Source organism: Gopherus flavomarginatus, chromosome 2, assembly GCF_025201925.1.
Source record: "Gopherus flavomarginatus isolate rGopFla2 chromosome 2, rGopFla2.mat.asm, whole genome shotgun sequence".
Taxonomy (NCBI): Eukaryota; Metazoa; Chordata; order Testudines; family Testudinidae; genus Gopherus; species Gopherus flavomarginatus.
Window position 1 is genome coordinate 166,661,101 of NC_066618.1, and position 21,163 is coordinate 166,682,263.

At 49.4% G+C, this 21,163-nt stretch overlaps 2 protein-coding genes across 3 annotated transcripts in view; one reads left to right on the forward strand and one right to left on the reverse strand.

The window, feature by feature from the left end:
• TACC1 (transforming acidic coiled-coil containing protein 1) overlaps nucleotides 1-21,163 on the forward strand; it is a 99,126-nt gene that overhangs the window by 21,289 nt on the left and 56,674 nt on the right. The window lies entirely within an intron of this gene.
• LOC127044987 (zinc finger and SCAN domain-containing protein 29-like) lies at nucleotides 10,647-12,599 on the reverse strand. Its single transcript, XM_050940337.1, has 2 exons — nucleotides 11,513-12,599; nucleotides 10,647-10,860 (listed from the first exon to the last, which is right to left on the reverse strand). The coding sequence occupies exons 1-2, from the start codon at nucleotides 12,032-12,034 to the stop codon at nucleotides 10,852-10,854; spliced, it is 531 nt and encodes a 176-aa protein (XP_050796294.1). The 5' UTR covers nucleotides 12,035-12,599; the 3' UTR covers nucleotides 10,647-10,851.

Here is a 21,163-nt window from a genome sequence, read left to right on the forward strand (position 1 = left end):
GCAAACTGTCGTCTCCCCTCCAGTCTGTGAAATTCCAAATGTAACCTGATTTTGGTAGCCATATTGCCCCGCACGGCTGCTGTTGTCCTTTATCCATTTGTGAACCAGCGATTTCTAAACGAAATCCTTATATTAGCCTGACTATGTTCCCCTCTGCGGTTAGGATGAGGTCAATGTACAGTTTGTGTTACAGTAACCGCCTAGAGACCCTAAGTGGATCACGACCACATTGTGCTAGGGACTGTACAGATATAGAGTAAGGTCCAGTCCCTGCTGTGACGAGCTTAATTGTTAGCAGACAAAGGATGGGAGGAGAAACAGGTATAGAGAGACAAAGAGAGTTGCCCAGGTTCATACAACAGCTCAGTGGTAGAACCAGGATTTGAATCCAATTCTCCTGAATCCCCATACTGTATCCTCACCACTGGACCACACTGAATCTTCTAATCCTGTCACTAGCAATATCGGCCCAGGGTGAGTTGTGTGTGTTAACTTTAGCAACAGAAGCAGCAGGCACATTCATTTGTTGTGCAAGTCCTACATAAACATTAGTGATTATTTTTTAAATGTCTTGGTAACAGAATGGTGGGAGAAGATATTTAGAATGTATCCTTGGTTTGTTTCTTGGTTGATGGCCTTTTGGGCTCACAACGCTTGGCAGTAACCACCTATTCATTTTGTGCAAAATGATCTCTCGATGGGACGTTGACAATTGGCAAATGTCACCTCGAGGAGCAGTGACCAATAACAATGGGCTGAAACATTTCATTCATACCTCCTCAAGGCCACAGAGAATATCCTTTCTGGGTTCTCATGGGCATCATATATGCCCCATGGAGTTAAGATTCCTGCTGGCTCCTGGCAACAAGGGCATGGTGATAATGAGTTTAGAAGGGAGGAAATTGCATTCTGCCTGCCTCGAATTCCAGGGCTGTATTCATTAGGTTTCTTGGAGTCAAATGGTCCATGTTTAGAATGCATCTTTTATACGCATTGCGGAAACACACAAACTTTCCCACAGAAGAGCAGACCTGTCCTTCAGGTTCTTCATCCTCCCTTGGCAATGGCTTAACCCTGACAACTCAGAGGAAAGTGGCAAACTGCCATAATATACTAGAACAATTGTGTAATGCTGTATATCAAGTGTAGGATTCCTTCTTGCCCTCTGGAAGCCCGGAGCCAGCTAGCAAAACTAGTTTTAGAGCATTTACCCAATTCCCAAGCATGTGATTTGATTACCCTTATCTTACCCATCAAAATGACACAGGTTGTTATTACATTATTCCTGGTCCCTTTTTAGCATTTCTGCTGTAATACAGTGCTTCACTCCTGTGGCAGGGAGCCCCACAGGATGGCTTCATGCTGCATAAAAGAGTATTTCCTAGTGTTTGCCATTAATTTAAGCCAGTGACCTTCTGTTCTCATATTCTGTGGAGCAGCATGAAAAGTAGGCACACATCAGTTTTCACTGAATCTGAAGCATCAGTTGTGCCTCTTAAAACCGCCAGCCAAGATTTTGCTTCTTCTCCAAATCTCTCTCTGCGCTTGATATTTTCATGTAATTGTATCAACCAGCCGATTGCGATACTAAGGCAAATACTGAATTTGTTGTTCAGCACACGTCCAGCCCAGTGTAACTGTGATGTGATGAGTATGGCTTCAGTCCCGGCAGAGTGACTACATTCCAGAACCCCATTATTGGTAACTTTATCTTGCTGTGTGATGCAGAGTATGGCATGCAGATGTTGTAAGTGGAACTTATCTAGAAGCTGAATGTGATGCCTGTAGCAGGTCCAAGTTTCACGCCCTACAACAAGTTGGAAAGCACTTGGTTTGACGCTTAATACTGTGTTGCTGCCAGAATCTGCCTGATAGACTGCCAAATGATGAACTGGTTTTGATGGTATGCCGTGTCAGTATTTAGCAATTACTAAACTACTATAAAACTAAGCGTAAGGGAAGCAGATAGTCCAAGGGACTAAGGATGGGACATGGAACCATCTACCTCCATTAATATGTCCAGATCAGTTGTGACAGAGTCCTCATTACCATCTGATGTCTCATGTTGGCAATCTCAACGGCTGCATAGCCCATGGAGAATAATCTCTGAGCATTGGCCTGCTAAACCCAGGGTTGTGAGTTCAATCCTTGAGGGGACCACTTAGGGATCTGGGGAAAAATTGGTCCTGCTAGTGAAGGCAGGGGGCTCGACTTGATGACCTTCAAGGTCCCTTCCAGTTCTAGGAGATTGGTATATCTCCAATTATTATTATTATTATTCCCTCCATGTGGAGGCAGTTGGTAGTGAGAGGGAAGCTGTGCATCCCATGGTGCTGTTTGTGATAGCTCAGGGTTTCTCATTGGGTCTGTGAGTCATGTCCAGGGCCGTCAGCATGGCTGATCAACTCCTCCCTCTCCCCACCCAGCGCCTCCTGCACACCGTGGAACAGCTGTTCAGCAGCATGCAGGAGGTGCTGGAAGGGAGAGCGAGGTGCGGGGATGAGGCACACTTGGGGGGGGCAGAAAGGGGTGGGGCAGAGGCGGGGCTTTGGGGGAAGGGGTGGAGTGGGGCTGGGGTCTGGAGCTGAGAGTGGGGCTAGGAGTCTGCAAAATTTTTTAAATCAAAATGAGGTCCTCAGGTTGCTAAAGTTTGAGAACTGCTGTGACAGCCGAAATGCACCATGGCGTTGTACCTAGAAAACAGCTGTGGCTTCTATTTGCCATTTTCTCTGCAACCAGAAATTATCATCAAAGAAATAGATGCAGAGGTCACGTCACACGCAGAATATTCATTCCCTTTTAGAGATCTTGGCTGGCAAACATCAAATATTTGAGAAAGCAGCGTCCCATCCTATTGAGATGGGGTGAGGGCTAGATACGGATACCCCTGAACATAGCTGTCAGCAAGCAGGAGCAGCACTCCCCTCCTGCACTCATTTACAGAATTCCTCTGGGCTTCGTCAGAGCTGCTCACCCCTGCACATTTCCTAGCAACGGCAAAATGTTATGGAACTGTGGTTACAGCACAACTCCGCTCTCGAGGAGGTGCTTCATAATAGGCCTAATTATAGGCTGAAAGGACTAGGATAGAAAATTTTGGGTAAGGAGCTAAAACGCAGGAATGGACTGTGCAGATGTTTAGACTGTTGTGCTTAGAAAATAGGTTGTTTGAGAGTTTCAGTGATGGGATTTGCCTGTAGCTCAGGATGCCAGTCTGGCGCAGGGAGGAAATGAATGAAAAGCATTCCAGCCTGGAAGCGATTGAGTGCCCTAGATGTGGCGATTTGCTGCTCTTAGACATCTTGGGCAGGTGTCCACACCCAAAAGCCCCCAGCTGTCAGTCTCAGCGCAGAGATCCTGCAGCCTGAGCTTCCATCTCACTCCCCAAGGTGGTCCGTCAAGATCAGGCACTGGCAGCACAGTGGAGAAGCTGGCACCACTCTTGCCTGGATAAAGGGAGGAATTCACTCTCCGGGGTTGCCAAACCAGCACTTTTCACTTTAAATTAAACTCCCTCTGAGAAAGGAGTTGTGTGGTGATTGCCGTTGCTTTGAGCTTTCTGATTGGTGTAAATGATCCAGTTAGATAAAGGTGCTCAAAGCAGGAAATCATACACAAGTGTTGAAGCCTTTCCCCTCACACCCATTGGCTAGTACTGGCTATACCGTAAGAGGAATAACTTGTTCCTCTCACGTACTCTGCGTTCCAGACACGCCTGTAGTGATTGTTATAGTGGGTGGCAGGAAGGGGGGCCAAAGTGTTAAACTCAGTCACCATTTGAAAAAGCCATCCTCAGGAGCCCTCTAGTGGTTATTGCTTCTAACGTTCCCAATAGATACACTGAAAAGTCGGTTAAAAAATTAAGTATGGGGAACAAACAGGAAGAACTAGAAATACTAGTGAATAATAACAATTACAACGTAATTGTCTTTGCAGGCACTTGGTGGGATAATTCATATGTCTGGTGTATTGGTATAGAGGGGCATAGGCGCTGACTCTGTAGGTGCTCCAGGGTTGGAGCACCCACGAGGAATAAATGTGGGTGCTGAGCACCCACCAGCAACCCCACTATCAGCTCCCCCACCCCCTCAGCACCTCCTGCCACTGGTGGGCCCCGTGGATCAGTGCGTCCGCCTCCCACCCACCGCAAACGGAGGAGCAAGGATGTGGCGCGCTTGGGGGAGGGGCGGAACTGGGGGGGAAAAGGTGGGGCAGGGGTGGAGGGGAAGGGGCAGAGTGGGTGGGGCTTTGGGGGAAGGGGTGGCAGGGTGGAGCCAGGGGTCAGGCACCCCCCCCCAGCACTTTGGATGGGGAGGGTGGGTGGTTAGGGGCGGGGGTCTCTGGAGGGGGCATTCAGGGAGCAGAGGGGGTTGGATGGGGCATGGGAGTCCCAGGGTCTGTCAGGGGGCAGGGGGTGGATAGGGGTCAGGGCAGTCAGGGGACTGGGAGCAAGGAGGGTCGGGGGCAGTTAGGATGGAGGAGGTCTCTGGAGGGAGTGGTCAGGGGACAAGGAGTTGGGGGAGTTGGATGAGTTGGGAGTTCTGGGGGTCCTGTCAGGAGGCAGGGGTGTGGAGAGGGGTTGAGGCAGACAGGGATCTGGGGGGGGGGTTGGATGGGTTGGGAGTTCTGGGGGTCCTGTCAGGGAGCAATTGGATGGGGCATGGGAGTCCCGGGGGTCTGGCTGGGGACGGGGGTGTGGATAAGGGTCAGGGCAGTCAGGGGATAGGTAGGGGGTAGGGTCCAGTCTGGGGACAAGGAACAGGGAGGCTTAGATAAGGGGTGGTGTCCTGGGGGGCAGTTGGGAGCAGGGGTTCCAGGAGGGGGTAGTCAGGAGACAAGGAGCAGGGGGGCTGGGAGTTCTCAGAGGGGCAGTCATCAAGCCCTCTCCCCTGAGCCCTGACCCCTCCCCCCCACACACACACTGCCCTCTGCCCCACACACACCCCAGGCCCCTGCCCTGAGCCCTGTAACTCCCTCACACACCCAGCCCTCTGCTTGACTCCACTTCCCCCTACCCTCTCTAACAACTCTAGCCCTGACTCTGGCACCCCCATACATACCCAGGCTCTCCTGTGCCCTGACACCTGCACCCCCCCACATACCCAGCCCTCTACCTCCAGCCCTCTGGGTCCCGGCTGCCGGCCCCACACAGCCTGCTGCTGGTCTGGGGTTCTGGCTGCCTGACTCTTGCCAGCAGGGGTCCCGGCCGCAGGCCTCGCTCAGCCTGCTGCCGGCCTAGGTGAACAGAACCCCAGACCAGCAGCGGGCTGAGCGGGCCGGCAGCATAAGATCAACATTTTAATTTCATTTTAAATGAAGTTTCTTAAACATTTTGAAAACTTTGTTTATTTTACAATACAATACTAGTTTAGTTGTATAATATATAGACTGAGACCTTCTAAAAAACATTAAAATGTATTACTGGCACTCAAAACCTTAAATTAGAGTGAATAAATGAAGACTCGGCACACCACTTCTGAATGGTTGCTGACCCCGATGTATACTCTTGCCCTGAGGTTGAGATAGGAGTGGGATGCAGACCTGCTGAAAGTCTCTGGGTAAAGGTAAAGGGTAGAAGACAAGGGTAATATCATGGTAGATGTCTTCTATAGACCACCTAACCAGGAAGCAAAGGTGGTTGGGGCTTTTTTTTAAAACTGTCAAAATAATCCAAAACACAGGATTTGGTGGTGATGGGGGAATTCAACTGCCCAGACCGCTGATGGGAAAATAATACAGCAGGGCCCAGATTATCCAACAAGTTTGTGGAATGCATTGGAGACAACAGTTAAGGGAGATGCTCTTCTAGATTAGAGTCTGACAAACAGGGAGGAACTGGTTGAGAATTTGAAAGCAGAAGGCAGCCTGGGTGAAATGATCATGAAATAAGAAGAGTTCATGATTCTAAGGAATGGTAGCAGGGAAAACAATGGACTTGAAAAAGGCAGACTTTAGCAAACTCATAGAATTGGTAGGTAAGATTCCATAGGAAGCAAGTCTAAAGTGTTAAGTAAAAGTCAATGTGGATTTGTCAAGAACAAATCTTGTCAAGTCTGCCTAATATCCTTCTTTGACAGGGTAATAAGCCTTGTGTATGGAGGGGTGGGGCACCAGTAGATGTGATATATCTTGACTTTAGTAAAGCTTTTGATGTTGCTTCACATGACCTTCTCATAAACAAACTAGAGAAATATAGCCTAGACGAACCTACTATAAGGTTGGTACACAACTGGTTTGAAAAGCACACTGAGAGAGTAGTCGGTTCAGAGATTGAAAATTAAGTCGGAAAGACATGTCGAGTGGGGTCCCACAGGGATCTGTCCTTGGTCTGGTTCAATTCAATATCTTCATAAATGTTTGGTTAATGGCATAGAGTACACTCATAATGTTTGTGAATGATACCAAGCTGGGAGGGGTTGCAAGCGCTTTGTAGGACAGGATTAGAGTTCAAAATGATCTGGACAAACTGGAGAACTGGTCTGAAATAAACAGGATGAAATTAAGTAAAGACAAATGCAAAGTACTACACATAGGAAGTAATAATCAATTGCACAAAAACAAAATTGAAAATGACTGCCTGGGATGGAATGCTGCAGAAAAGGATCTGGGAGTTATAGTGTATCACAAATTAAACATGAGTCAACAATATAATACAGTTGCAAAAAAAGCAAACATTCTGGGATGTATTAGCAGGAACGTTGTAAGCAAGACACAAGAAGTAATTCTACTGGGCACTGATAAGGCCTCAAGTGGAGTATTGTGTCCAGTTCAGGAAAGAAGTGGAGAAATTGAAGAATGTCCAGAGGAGAACAACAACAATCATTGGAACTCTAGAAAACATGATCTACAAGGAATGATGGAAAGAAACGGGTTTATTTAGTTTGGAAAGAGAAGATTGAGCAGGGGGGAAGACATGATCATAGTCTTCAAGTACATAAAATGTTGTTATAAAGAGGAGGGTGATAAATTGTTCTCCTTATCCACTGAGGATAGGACAAGAAGCAATGGACTTAAATTGCAGCAAGGGAGGTTTAGGTTGGACATTAGGAAAAACCTCCTAACTGTCAGGGTCAGGGCCGATGCAACCATTTAGGCAAACTAGGCGGCCACCTAGTGGTTGGGGGCTCCTAAAAGTCCCCTCAGGTGAGGAGGTGGAGTGGAGGTGAGCTGGGGGTGGGGTGCGCAGGGAAGGCTGCCCGCAGTAACGGAGGAGTGGGTGCACAGGGGAACAGCTCCCTGCCCCAGCTTACCTCCACTCTGCCTCCTCCGCTGAGCACACAGCCCAGCTCTAAGTCTCCTCCAATCAGCGCCCCAAGCCTGGGCAGGGAGGAGAATTAGAGCAGCGCCAGCGTGCTCAGTGGAGGAGGTGGAGCCGAGGTGAGCTGGGGCGGGCTACCCAGGCAGAGTTAGCTTCCGCGGGGGGAGGTCTCCCCAGGCAGGGTTAGCTGCCGTGGCAGAGGAGAGGGAGGAGGTCTCCCCAGGCAGCGTTAGCTGCCATGGCCGGGGGGGGGGAAAGGGGAGAAGTCTCCCCAGGTAGAGTTAGTTGCCATGAAGGGACGGGGGGGAGAGGGGTTAGCTGTCGTGGTGGTGGTGGGTAGCTGCTGCTGGGGGGCTCCCCAGGTGGGGGGCTGAGTTAGCTGCAGTGGGGGGGGGTAGCTGGATGGGGGGTGGTAGGTGGAAGTTTCGCCTAGGGCGCGAAACTTCCTTGCACCGGTGCTGGTCGGGGTGGTTAAGAACTGGAATAAATTGCCTAGGGAGGCTGTGGCATCTCCATTATTGTAGATTTTTAAGAGCAGGTTAGACAAACACCTGTCAGGGATGGTCTAATTAATACTTAGTCCTGCCTCAGTGCAGGAAACTGGATTAGATGACCTCCTGAGGTCTCTTACAGTCCTACATTTCTCTAATTTCTCCATAACAAAGCCCATGTTACCAGTAGCTTATCCAGTGTGGACTGGATTTGCAGGATGCTGGTAAGAATAACAGGACTGATGAAGCTGTTCAAGAATTATTTCCTTTCCAAGATGAACCAAAACATAGAAAAGACCTCAATCTACTGCTAACCTGTTGAACTCTTCTAGTGCCTTCTTGCCTTCTGCCCAGCAAACAGTGGCAGAATGCTTCCATACATTACTGAATGACATCTCACATCCCTGCTGAGCGGTAGAGGAGAGGTACAGAGGGGTCATTTCACCTATGGCTGGGGTGGGTCACAGCAGTTGTTTAATGTCAATATCACACAATAGCTCAGGGCAGGAAGTAAGGATACTGGGGGGAAATTAGCAATGCATCTGAGATGGAATTTTTCCACCCCATTGGAACTGATATCCCTGCTCTTACACAATAGAAAATGGGATCGTCATGACTGCAGGTGGGCAGGACCTTAATTTTACATCTCTGAAAGCACCAAGGCAGGGCACAGCCTTACAGGGCAGAGTGCTTCTTGCTGAATCACCAAAACATTGTTCTTCTTGCAGCTCCTAGGGCCTTGGCTACACTTGGAGGTCTGCAGCGCTGGGAGTTACAGCTGTCTTCGTACTGCTGTGTAGGGAAAGCGCTGGAGTGTGGCCACACTGACAGCTACCAGCACTGCAGTGTGGCCACATTTGCAGCATTTGCAGCACTGTTGGGAGTCGTGCATTATGGGCAGCTATCCCACAGAGCACCTCGTCCCAGTTTGGCGCCGTGGATTGTGGGAAGGGGACAGAAGGGTGCGGGTCATTCCACTTCTTGTCCCAACGCCTCGTGATGCATCGCTTTACATCCCAGCAGTCCCTGTTTTTACATCCACATTTGGTGCCATTGTGACGCTCCCAGAGGTTTCTGTGCAGAGCGATTTCTGTGGGAAATGGAGCCCAAACTGCTGAGGAGTATGCTGACGAGTCTCGCCAGCACATCACATTTGGCAGTTGAGCTATTCCTTAAGCTCCAAAGTGATGAGGAGTCCGATGATGATTGCGAGTCGCCTGACGCGTACGACATGACATTGCTTGTGGCTTTCACGGAAATGGTCAGCACCATGGAATGCTGCTTTTGGGCTCGGGAAACAAGCACTGAGTGGTGGGATCACATCGTCATGGAAGTCTGGGATGACAAGCAGTGGCTGCAGAACTTTCGGATGAGAAAAGCCACTTTCATGGGGCTGTGTGCTGAGCTCACCCCACCCTGCGGTGCAAGGACACGAGATTGAGAATTGCCCTGCCAGTGGAGAAGCGGGTGGCTATTGCAATCTGGAAGCTGGCAACTCCAGACAGCTACCGATCGGTCGGGAACCAGTTTGGAGTGGGAAAGCCGACCGTTGGAGTCGTTTTGATGCAAGTTTGCAGGGCCATTAATCGCATCCTGCTAAGAAGAACCGTGACTGGGGAACGTGCAGGACATTGTGGATGGCTTTGCACAAATGGGTTTCCCTAACTGTGGAGGGGCGATAGATGGGACGCATATTCCTATTCTGGCACCACCTCAGCTAGCATCCGAGTACGTTAATCGGAAGGGGTATTTCTCTATGGTTCTCCAGGCGCTTGTGGATCACCGTGGGCGTTTCATTGACATTAATACAGGCTGGCCTGGAAAGGTGCATGATGCACGCATCTTTCGGAACACTGGCCTGTTCAGGAAGCTGCAGGCAGGGACTTTTTTCCCAGACCGGAAGATCACAATAGGGGACGATGAAATGCCCATTGTGATCTTTGGAGATCCTGCTTACCCGTTAATGCCTTAGCTCATGAAACTGTATACAGGGAAGCTTGACAGGAGCAAGGACCCGTTCAACTACAGGCTGAGCCAGTGCCGAATGACTGTGGAGTGTGCTTTTGGCCGTTTAAAAGGGCGCTGGAGATCTCTGTATGGGAAGCTAGACTTGGGGGAAAGCAGCATCCCTGCGATTATATCCGCGTGCTGTACCCTCCATAATATTTGTGAAGGGAAGGGTGAAAGATTCAGTCAGGCATGGACCTCTGAGGTTCAACGCCTGGAGGCTGAACTTGCACAGCCAGAGAGCAGGGCTACTAGAGAGGCCCAGCACAGGGCTTCAAGGATCAGGGATGCCTTGAGGGAGAAATTTGAGGCTGAAAACCAACAGTAATGTTTGGTGCCTTGCACGGGAGTGAAGTGCAGTGGTTACAATGTTAGTAGGAATCTGTTTTTCCTAAGCTGATTTGCAGTGCCTGTTTCTTTCCTGGGCTAAGGTATCTTTGACTTTCTGCAATAATAAAGACTGTTTTCAAAGCCAAGAATTCATTTACTGAAAAGAAAATAACTTTATTGACAGACACACAACATTCTGGGAACCTAAAAGGGCAGGGGGGTGTGGTGGGGAACTGTACAGTCACAGGTTTGAATATATTCTGTCTGTAGTGCTGTGCAATGACTGTTGCACTTCAGGATGAAAATACTGCATGGTTATGGGGGTTGAGTGCAGAGGGTAAGGGTCGTAGTTCTCAGGGCTGGTTGGTGAACGTACAGGTGTTGGAGGCAGCTGGTGGAGGTAAGAACCTGGATGCTGGGGAAGGGGGTTTGGAGCTGACATTGGGGCGCAAGGGAAAGAGCTTTGGGATGGCGGGGGGGGTGGTGGTGGAACGGTGCAGTAGTGCTCTGCCTGCATGGCTACGAGCGGCTGGATAGAGTCCGCTTGGCGCGCCAGGATGCTTATCAGCTGCTTTATACTTTTCTTCCTGGCCGCTGTATTTCTCTGGCAGATCCTGCTTTCTCTTTTCCTCCAGTCCTGCAGTTTTTTATTCTCTCTGGCAGAGTGATCCATAACTGTTTGCAGCAGGTCGTCTTTGCTTTTTCGCGACTTCTTCCGCAGGTTTTGGAGTCTTTGAGCTGCTGTTAACACGGGCAGCTGAGAACTCAAGGTTGCTTGTGGAAAGGGAAAAAAGGCAACAGTTAACAGAGGCAGCATTGTTTATATCTCAGACAGCTATTCCCACACAGTGAAGGAGTTTACAGTCTTCACTTTAGCATAATTTTCCCATACCAAAGAGAGCGCACATAACCCACAGGAGCCCCAAAATGGTGAGTAAGGGGGACTGATTGCTTCACGGCTGTGCTGGGGTTTCTGTGCATTGGGGAAAGCAAACAGCTGCAGGGGGCACCTACACTGAACACTCTCCCAAAATTTTCCACAGGAGTTAATCCTGGAAGATATCTCGCTGCTGCGGGTCACCTGGGAAGAGCAGGAGGGTCTTCTACAGCAATGCGGATTCCGCCGTGGCCCCTATGCAGCTTGCCTGTGTGCAGCAATGGTCCCTCCACCCCTCATGCACAGTGGCGCGGACGCGTTAGCCTGACTGGGACAAGGACCACAGTGGCTCTCCCTGTAAACTTGCGCAAACACATTGCCCACACTCTGACTGAAACTTTTGAAGAGATTACCGAGGCCGATTACCGTGACGTGATAGACCACATCAATGGGCTATTCCACATCTAGGCATGCATGCATGCATGCATGCAGCCCGAACCCTCCCTCCTCTCCCGAAACATTTCAATCCTGAAAATAAAAGCCGCTTACCGGGAACCCGCTCCTCTGCTTGTCCTTCACCAAGTACCAGCTGCTGCGACTGGCTACCTTTCTCCTGGCTTGAGAAGAGCTCCTGGCTGCATGCCTCCTGGGACTCCGGGGTGTCTCCCCCCCAGTACCCTCACTCTCGGTTTCCTCCTCCCTCTCTTCCTCCTCCACCTCTCCCCCCCCCGCTCTGAAGTGTCCATTGTGGTCCTTGGCGGTGGGGTCACCCCCAAGTATCGCGTCCAGCTCTTTGTAAGAATGGCAGGTCGTGGGGGCAGCACCAGAGTGGCGGTTTCCCTCACGGGCTTTGCAATAGGCACTCCGCAGCTCCTTCACTTTAATCCTGCACTGCACCGCATCCTGGTCATGGCCCCTTTCCAGCATGGCCCTTGATATCTGCCCATAGGTATCGTAATTCCTACAGCTGGAGCACAGCTGGGACTGCACAGCTTCCTCACTCCAAACACTGATGAAGTCCAGCAACTTGCCATTGCTCCCTGCTGGGGCTCGTTTGGCGCGTGGAGGCATGGTCACCTGGAAAGATTCACTGACTGCACTCCACACCTGGCTGAGCAAACAAGAAGGGGATTTTTAAAATTCCCGGGGCATTTAAAGGACGGGTCACCTGAGGCCAGGGCAGTAGAGTTTGAACTGATGAGCAGAGTGGCTGAGCAGGCATTCTGGGATATCTCTGAATACCTCTGGAGGCCTATAACAGCGCTTTTGGTGGCCACACTGGCGGAGCAGCGCTGCATCACCAGCGCTGCAGTCATTATTCCCCAGGCAGAGGTGGAGTACATGCAGCGCTGTAGCCAGGAAGATACAGCGCTGTATGTGCCTTGCAAGTGTGGACGGTGAGTAAGTTGCAGCGCTGTAAAGCCACCACCAGTGCTGCAACTGTCCAGTGTAACCAAGGCCTAGGATTTCTTTTGAGGTCTCCCATCCAAGCAGTGACCCAGCTCAACCTCATCTGCCGTGTAAGAGTATCAGATCACACAGTAATTTCACTGCAGGCTATGAACCAATGGCCATCTCTCATTTCCTAACTTTTTAACCTTTCCATCTCTTAAGTCATTTCTCTTTATTCCCCTGATTTTCTTTGTCTTATTCCTTCTCCCCTTCCTGCTTGCAGAATGTTTTCCATGGGATACATTTGTGATCTTTTTTTCCATCTTTATTCTTGTTTCCTAGTAGCCTTTTGAATCTTTCCGTTACTCACTCTTTCCTGGGTCCATGCTGCTTATCTAGACTAGGCAGATTGTCAAGGAAAGAACTATATTAAGCCTTTCCTTAAATTTTCTCTCTAACATTTGTAGGTGAGTGGCAGACAGGAGTTATCCAACATTCATCTCTTTGGGATCGCAACAGAAGTCGGGAAATTTTGTTATGAAACCTTCTATGTACCTTTCTATCCAGTGCTTTCTATTGCATCTGTCACTGGAATAACTTTTTCCTCCTGTGAATAATTCTCTTCTAAGACCATTCCCAAAGGTTTGCTTCTTTTGCAATGGAGCGATAAAGACCACGTTTATTTACATGTTTTTAATAAATGATTCTACTATGATAAAGGTACTCATTTTAAAACAAAAAAAAAACGACATGATGGTAAATACAGCAACATGGCACAAAATCCAGCCTTTTCCTGTTTGTTTTGTGAAACCCTTCACCCATTGTAAAGTAAATATATCCTCACACAACTGTTTAAATGGAATGGTTTGAATGTATTGTGCACCTTGGGTGATTTATTGAATAACTAGTTATGGACAAATATTTTTTCATAGATTCCAGGACTGGAAGGGACCTCGAGAGGTCATTGAGTCCAGTCCCCTGCCCTCATGGCAGGACCAAATACTGTCTTGATCTAAGCATCTCTGATCCTCTTGGTGCTATAACCTGCTGTGTCCTGAGTTTCGCCTTTGGCCATATGTTGGTTCTCTGTTCTTTCAATTCTGTATCTGAAACTGGCAAGTCAGTACTATCAAAAGCCATTATCGGAGTCAAGTGCTGGCCAGGGACCAGAGTTCAAATCTGGTCTGCAACTGTCTGAGAACTGAGTTTTAGAGTCTCACCCAGTGTTCCCTCTAATTTTTCCCACCCATGTACAGAATGAATTTTTGCACCAATAGAGAGGTGATGTTTGACACATCACCTCCCTATTGGTGCACATAACAAAATTCGTGTGGTGGGGGTGGGGCAGAGGACTGGTGTGGGTGAGGGGGAGTAAGGGCTCGGGTTGGTGGGGATGGGGACTCAGGGATGGGGCAGAGGTTTGCGGTGCAGGGGGTGAGGGCTCTGCTGGGGGTGCAGTCTCTGTGGTGGGGCCAAGGTTGAGGGTTTGGGGTGCAGCCTGCCTGGGGGCTATGGTGTGGCGAGAAGACTCCCCACAGCAGCACCTGGACTGGGGGTGGGGAAGAGATGCCTCTCCCTGGGCCATGGCATGTCCGTGCCCAGGGCTGGGTTGGGGCCGAGGGAGGGGCACGTCCGTGCTGGGATCAGCAAGGAGAGGCACCTCTCCCCGCCACAGCCCTGAGCCCCTGCACGGGACTTAATAGGCAGCTGCATGGCCATGCAGCTTAGGGGGAACTTAGGTCTCACCTCTGCAGCTGTCATAAATCTACTGAATGCCATGGACTAGTACATTGGCACCATACTTACAATTGGCAGTCTCAGCTGTGGGGTCATTGGGGGGCAGCTAATGGGTCCTTTCAGGTCCCCACTGATCTGAATGACAGAGCAGTTGGAGGAAGCCAGCCTGGTGAATGTGTAGCCAGTGCTGGCAGCTCCCACGCCAGCAGTCCTCCCAGAATCAAAGAAACCCATCACTGATTTCTCATGTGCTCTCTCCATTCAGCTCTGCTGCTAAGATGAAAAACGTCTTTCATCAGCATTTAAATGACAGCAGCTCAACTATGACCACATGTCAGGTCTCTGGTTTGAGTGCATGGTACCCAAATCCCCTGCACATACTGGGAAAATCGGAGACATTTGTTCCCCTTTATCCACAGATAATTGCATCACCATAGCAACAGCTGTGCTGGCATCTGGGATGAGGATCGGATGCAGTGTTCAGTATCCCTCCGGAGCTCAGAAATCCTGAGTCAAGCCCCCACATTCCTGAGATTTAAAAAAATAATAAAAAAAATGCTGAGGTCTGTTTGTTTACCTCCTGCTGTTGGAGCCATCAGGGGTCATGTTTTCAGGTTTCTCTCTGCAACCAGGAAGGCTTGAAACTTACTTTATTTTTTAAAGGAAGGCTGATGTTCTCATGTTCTCCCTGTGAATTCAGGTGCTGGGGCTGTTAGGGAAATGCCTACTCTCAGGAGACTCCTGGGAGCTGGCAGCACTGACACCTCAGATAAGGAAATGGGTAAAGGACCTTTTCAGGATTTTGTGAAAAACAGCACACGTTTTGAGGCCTCTTGGCCATGCTCCCATCTACGGAGAGCTTCACTTTGTGTGCTTGGAGCTCTCCAGGGTAAGGGGCAACTCATCAGTTTAGCACCAGGGAAATGTTACCGTACCCAGGGCCAGCACTTCCATTTAGGCGACCTAGGCGATCGCCTAGGACGCTAGGATTTGAGGGGGTGGCATTTTGCCACCCTCGGTGGCGGGGGATTCTTCCACACTCCGGGTCTTCGGCGGCAATTCTGCGGCGGGTCCTTCACTCACTCTGGGACCCGCCGCCAAAGTGCCCCGAAGACTGGGAGCGTGGAAGGACCCCTCCGCCGCAGAATTGCCGCCAACGACCGGGAGCGCAGAAGGACTCCAGCCTAGGGTCCCAAAAATCCTGGTGCCGCTCCTGACCGTACCTGACCTCCCCACAAGGTTATTGGGCCAGTTTGGTGCACTGGAGAAGCCCCTTCCAGTTCCTGACTGAGGGTGCTGTGGTGAAAGCAATCTCTAAGCTCAACCACTTGCCCTTGAATGCGCTGCGCTCCTGATGGGCAAGTGAGGGAAGAGGTTGGCACCCCACTGTATCTGCCCTGATCTGGAGGGGCTGGCTCTAGTGTAAGAGGAATTCCCTCCAGCCTGGGCCTCTGCACCCAGACCACCAGCAAAGGGCCCTGCAATGCTGCCAGCAGCATTTTGTGAGTCGCTGATGTTCTTGTTTTGTCCTCACTAGAGCTGAACTTCTGTGAAAAGTGCAGAGCGAATCCAGGGAAACCTGGCATGGGTGAACAGCCCCTGGCTGAAGAGCAGTGAGCGTGGGGCCAGGGCTGCCACGTGAACTGTGTCTGTCCATCCTTGGCACGGAGAGGCTGTAGGAAATATACTTACACGCTGGCATTGCCCTCAGATCGGAGACTGGGCACATTGTGGAAATGGGGCTGTGACATTGTGCAGTCTATATGGTTTTATAAAAAATTAATAAGTGAATATAATGTAACTGAGATATGCTTCATGCAAAAGGTCTCTTGTAAAATATCATTACAAAGCTTAGAATCTACTGAGTGTGATCATCCTATTTGTATAAATGTACCACTCTTGTATCTGAAACTAGAAATATGAAATATAACTCTGAGGGCCTATTGTAATTATGCAAAATGTGGGCCATTAATGGTGGTTTGGAATCTTGATGACTCCCATTAACTAGGACCATTGTCTGCAGATGGCTCTGTTTTACCTGTAAGTCTTCCTGTATATGCGTGTGCTGGCAAGTAGGCAACTGGAATCCATCTTTAACCTGGTGTCTTTCCATTGAGAAGGAGGGAGTGGGAGCCAGAGGGTATGTCTACATCTACAATTTTGCAGCGCTGGTTGTTACAGCTGTATTAGTACAGCTGTATAGGGCCAGCGCTGCAGAGTGGCCACACTTACAGCAACCAGCGCTGCAAGTGGTGTTAGATGTGGCCACACTGCAGCGCTGTTGGGCGGCTTCAAGGGGGGGTCGGGGAACGTGAGAGCAAACCGCGGGGAAGCATGTCTCCTTCCCCGGTTTGCTCCAGTGTTCCCCGAACCCCCCTGCAAGCAGATCTCCTTCCCCGCGGTTTGCTCTCGCGTTCCCCGAACCCCCTCCGTGCAAGCAGGTCTCCTTCCCCGTGGTTTGCTCTCGCGTTCCCCGAACCCCCGTGCAAGCAGGTCTCCTTCCCCGCGGTTTGCTCTCGCGTTCCCCGAGCCCCCCTGCAAACCGCGGGGAAGGAGACCCGCTTGAGGGGGGATTCGGAGAACACCGGAGCAAACCGCGGGGAAGGAGACCTGCTTGATTACCAGAGAGGCTTCCTCAGGTATGCTGGGATACCTGCTTATTCCACGGAGGTCAAGAAAAATGCTGGTAAGTGTCTACACTTGATTACCAGCGCTGGATCCTCTACACCCGAGACAAAACGGGAGTACGGCCAGCGCTGCAAACAGGGAGTTGCAGCGCTGGTGATGCCCTGCAGATGTGTACACCTCCTAAGTTGCAGCGCTGTAACCCCCTCACCAGCGCTGCAACTTTGTGATGTAGACAAGCCCAGAGAGGGACAAAGGATTCCTGTCTAATGCAAAAGATATATAAAGGGGGGAACAGAACAAAGGAGGAGGAGAGCCATCATGAAGAATCCCCTAGCTACCACCTGAGCTGGAACAAGAGCTGTACCATGGGGAAGAATTGTATCCAGGCCTGGAAGGTATCCAGTCTGAGGAAAAAACTTACTGAAGCATCTCTAAGGATGAGATTATCTGTATTCAGTTTGATTAGACATAGATTTGCATGTTTTATTTTATTTTGCTTGGTGACTTACTTTGTTCTGTCTGTTACTACTTGGAACCACTTAAATCCTACTTTCTGTATTTAATAAAATCACTTTTTACTTATTTATTAACTCAGAGTCTGTATTAATACCTGGGGGAGCAAACTGTGCATATCTCTCTATCAGTGTTATAGAGAGCAAAACGGATTTATTTGGGCTTAGACCCCATTGGGAGTTGGGCATCTGAGTGTTAAAGACAGGAACCCTTCTGTGAGCTGTTTTCAGGTAAACCTGCAGCTTTGGGGCATGTAATTCAGACGCTGGGTCTTTGTTGGAGCAGACAGGAGTGTCTGGCTCAGCAAGACAGGGTGCTGGAGTCCTGAGCTGGCAGGGAAAACAGGAGCAGAGGTAGTTCTGGCACATTGGTTGGCAGCTCCCAGGGAGGTTTCTGTCATCCAGCCTGTCACAGGGCCATTGACTGAGGATAAAGCCATTGTCTGTGTGGGCAGCCTCAGTGCGGAGCCTGGCTGCACATAGAGGAGGAAACATCTGAGCTCAGTAACAGGGATTTCATTAGCAAGGCTCGGTCTCTGGAGTGTGCTGCTGTTACTGAGGCAAAACATCTTCCCAGAGAGCCAGGCTATCGTGGGGTGGAGCTGGAGCTAATGCTGGTGCAGAGTACCAAGATAAGGTCTTTGGACCACTGAAATCCCACTTAGGCCCTCAGCATAGGGTTTAAGTGCCATGTTGCCCTTCTATACAGGAACGAGTTTCACCCGAAGTGAACTGCCCCTGTGATGTTCTGGAGTTCTCCCCAGCTCTGTGCACATCCCGGTTACTCCTACACAGTGAACTGCGGCCCACGGCAGCACGTCTCGCGGCTCATGCTGCAGCAGGAAACATAACTGTGGGGATGTTTGGACTCTGAAGCCTAGTGACGGGTGAGCTTCAGAGCCCAAGCCGCCACATCTACACAGCTGGGTTTAGTGCTATCGTGCAAGCCCCACAAGCCAGGTTCTGGGACTCGCTGCTGCGTGCTGTGGAGATGTACCCACCCCAGTCTCCCTGCTCTGTTTGGGCACATTTTCCAGGGCAGAGCAGAGCCTTTTCAGTTGCCTAAACTGGTAATTTTCTGAACTGGACTCCTAAGAGTTAACTTTGATCATGTAACTTCTTGTGCAGGAGAAGTTCCTGAAGTTCACTGACCCAAACCATGGGCTCTGGGTTGTTTAGCCTTTGTATGCCGTTGTTTATTGGTAGTGAAATGTATTATATAAAGTAGAGTTTCTGCAATTGCCAGTTTGGCATTAATCACAGCCGGAGAAAATTCAGTACAATGGAACCAATTAACTGAAGGCTGCAAAGGAGCAGAACTGTTAAAATGAAATCTTTCTTAGTCAGCTGAACAGCTGAAGGAGAAAAAGGAAAATCTGATGACAAGTACAAATGATGGCCATGGACCACTGGCCATGTGTGCATCAGGAACTAATCTGCTGACGACTTACAGTGCATCTCCTGAGAAAGATCAAAACAAGACCTATACCTTCCTAGAGCTGGCACACCGGGACCAAAACTCATATTCCAGACACGGTCCTTTCTCCAACCCAGGGCATCTCGGGTTAAACTATGACAAACACTGGTCATGCTGTGTCAGCTTTTAGACTTGAATTTCCAGCTGCCTTCCTGGAGGAAGAAAACTGCAGCAATCAGGAAAATGCAGCAGTTGCTGAAGGAAATAATGTCCTGTGGCCTGACCCTTACTCCATGAGTAGCCTTATTCATTCACGCAGCCCCACTGAGCACAGAGTCTCTGCTTCAATGAGGACTACCCTTGGCCATGCAGGTTTGCAGGACTAGGCCCATAGGCTGGAAATGTGGCAAAGCAGTGTGCGCATTACACATTGGACGGTGAGATACCTGCCCCGGGCTAGGGAGCAGGGGCCGCTGAAGAAATGATATCATGATGATAATTATTTTACTGTCCTGCACAGTGTGTTCATAGACTGCCAGCTGCGGAAGGATCTGAGGATTGCAAAGCTCTGGAGCCTGATTCTTGAGTGTGGCGCTGCTTGAGGGAACTGGCCATTGAGCTGGTGTGTCTGGGAGGATCACCCCAGTGTAAGGAAGGGGGTTCCCCTGGCTGTGTTGAGTCTCTGGAGAGGCTCTTACGCCATCACTATCCCTGAAGAAAGGAATGCGAGCATAGCTTTCCTCAGATGCCAGAAAATATCATGCCACTATATCAACCCATGGTACGCCCTCCCCTGGAATACTGCCTGCAGTTCTGGCCAACTCATCTCAGAAAAAATGTATTAGAATTGGAAAAAGTACAGAGAAGGGTAACAAAGATGATTAGGGAATGGAACAGCTTCTGTATGAGGAGAGATGAAAAAGACTGGGACTGTTCAACTTAGAAAAGAGATGATTAAGGGGGATATGATGGAGGTCCATAAAATCATAGATGGTTTGGAGAAAGAGAAGAAGGAAGTGTTATTTACCCCTTCACTTAACACAGGAACCAGGGGTCACCCAAGGAAATTAACAGGCAGCAGGTTTAAAACAAAAACAAGGAAGTACTATTTCACCCAACACACATCAACCTGTGGATTCATTGCCAGGGGATGTTGTGAAGGCCAAAAGTATAATTGGGTTAAAAAATAATTAGATATGTTCCTGGAGGATAGGTCCATCAATGGAAATAAGCCAATAAGGTTAGGAACACAACCCCATGCTCTGGGTGTCCCTAAACCTCTGACTGTGAGAAGCTGGGACTGCACAACAGGGGATGGATCACCCGATAATTGTCCTGTTCTGTTCATTCCCTCTGAAGCATCTGGCACCTGCCACTATCGGAAGACAGGACACTGGGCTAGATGGACCATCAGTCTGACCCAGTATAGCTGTTCTTTATGTCATTTTTGGCGATTGGCATCCTGCATAACCATGAGACTATTTTAACACCTGCCAGAGGACCTGTCTGGGGTGGGAGCAGTGCATGTGTGAGTGTTATTTCACCTTTGTATGCAGCCCCCCAGAACCCGTTGTCTGTGCTGTGTGCTCCTTACCAGTAGCTGGGGCTTTGGCCCCTATTTGCAACAGGCTTTATTTCGTGTTTGTAAAATTAAGCGATGGATTTGCTCCCCCAGCAGTCCAGGAGCCTTAACTGAGGATCCAACTGAGGGTCCTATTTGGAGTCGGGAAGGAATTTTCCTCCAGGTCAGATTGGCAGAGACCCTGGGAGTTTTTCACCTTCCTCTGCAGCATGGAGCACGAGGCACCTGTAGGTTTAAACTAGTGTAAATGGGGGATTCTCTGTAACTTGACATCTTTTAAATAATGATTTGAGGTATTCAGTTACCCAGTCAGAGGTTATGGGCCTGCTACAGGAGTGGGTGGACAAGGTTGTGCGGCCTGTGATGTGCACGAGGTCAGACTAGATGATCATGAAAGGTCCCTTGTGATCTTAGGGTCAATGAGTCTTTGAGCAGCCACCTCCCCGGGAGAGAAAAGACCCGTTCTCCATGCTCCGTTCCTTGGCTTCTCTGCTATCACTGTGTAGTGGAATGTTAAACTGTACTGTACTGTTCAGCCACTAGGTGGTGCTCTGTATAAAAGACCTTTTTTTAGCTCACCTCAGTTTAAAAGAAAAGAGGTGGCCAAATTGGAGAGTCCAGAGAACGGCAGCAAAAATAAGAGGTTTAGAAAATGTGTCCCATGAAGCAAGGTTGAAAGAACTGAACATGTTTAGTCTAGAGAAGAGAGAGGTGGGGTTTTTTTTTGTTTTTTGTTTTTTTTTGGAGGAGGGGAGATGAAAGTCTTTAGATGTGTAAAAAAGTTATCAAGAGGATGGTGAGCAATTGTTCTCCATGTTCACTGAGGGTAGGACAAGAAATAATTGTTATAGTTTGCAGCAAAGGAAATTTAGGTTGGATATTAGGAAAATCTTTCTAACTCTAAGGATAATTAAGCAGTGGAACAGGTTACC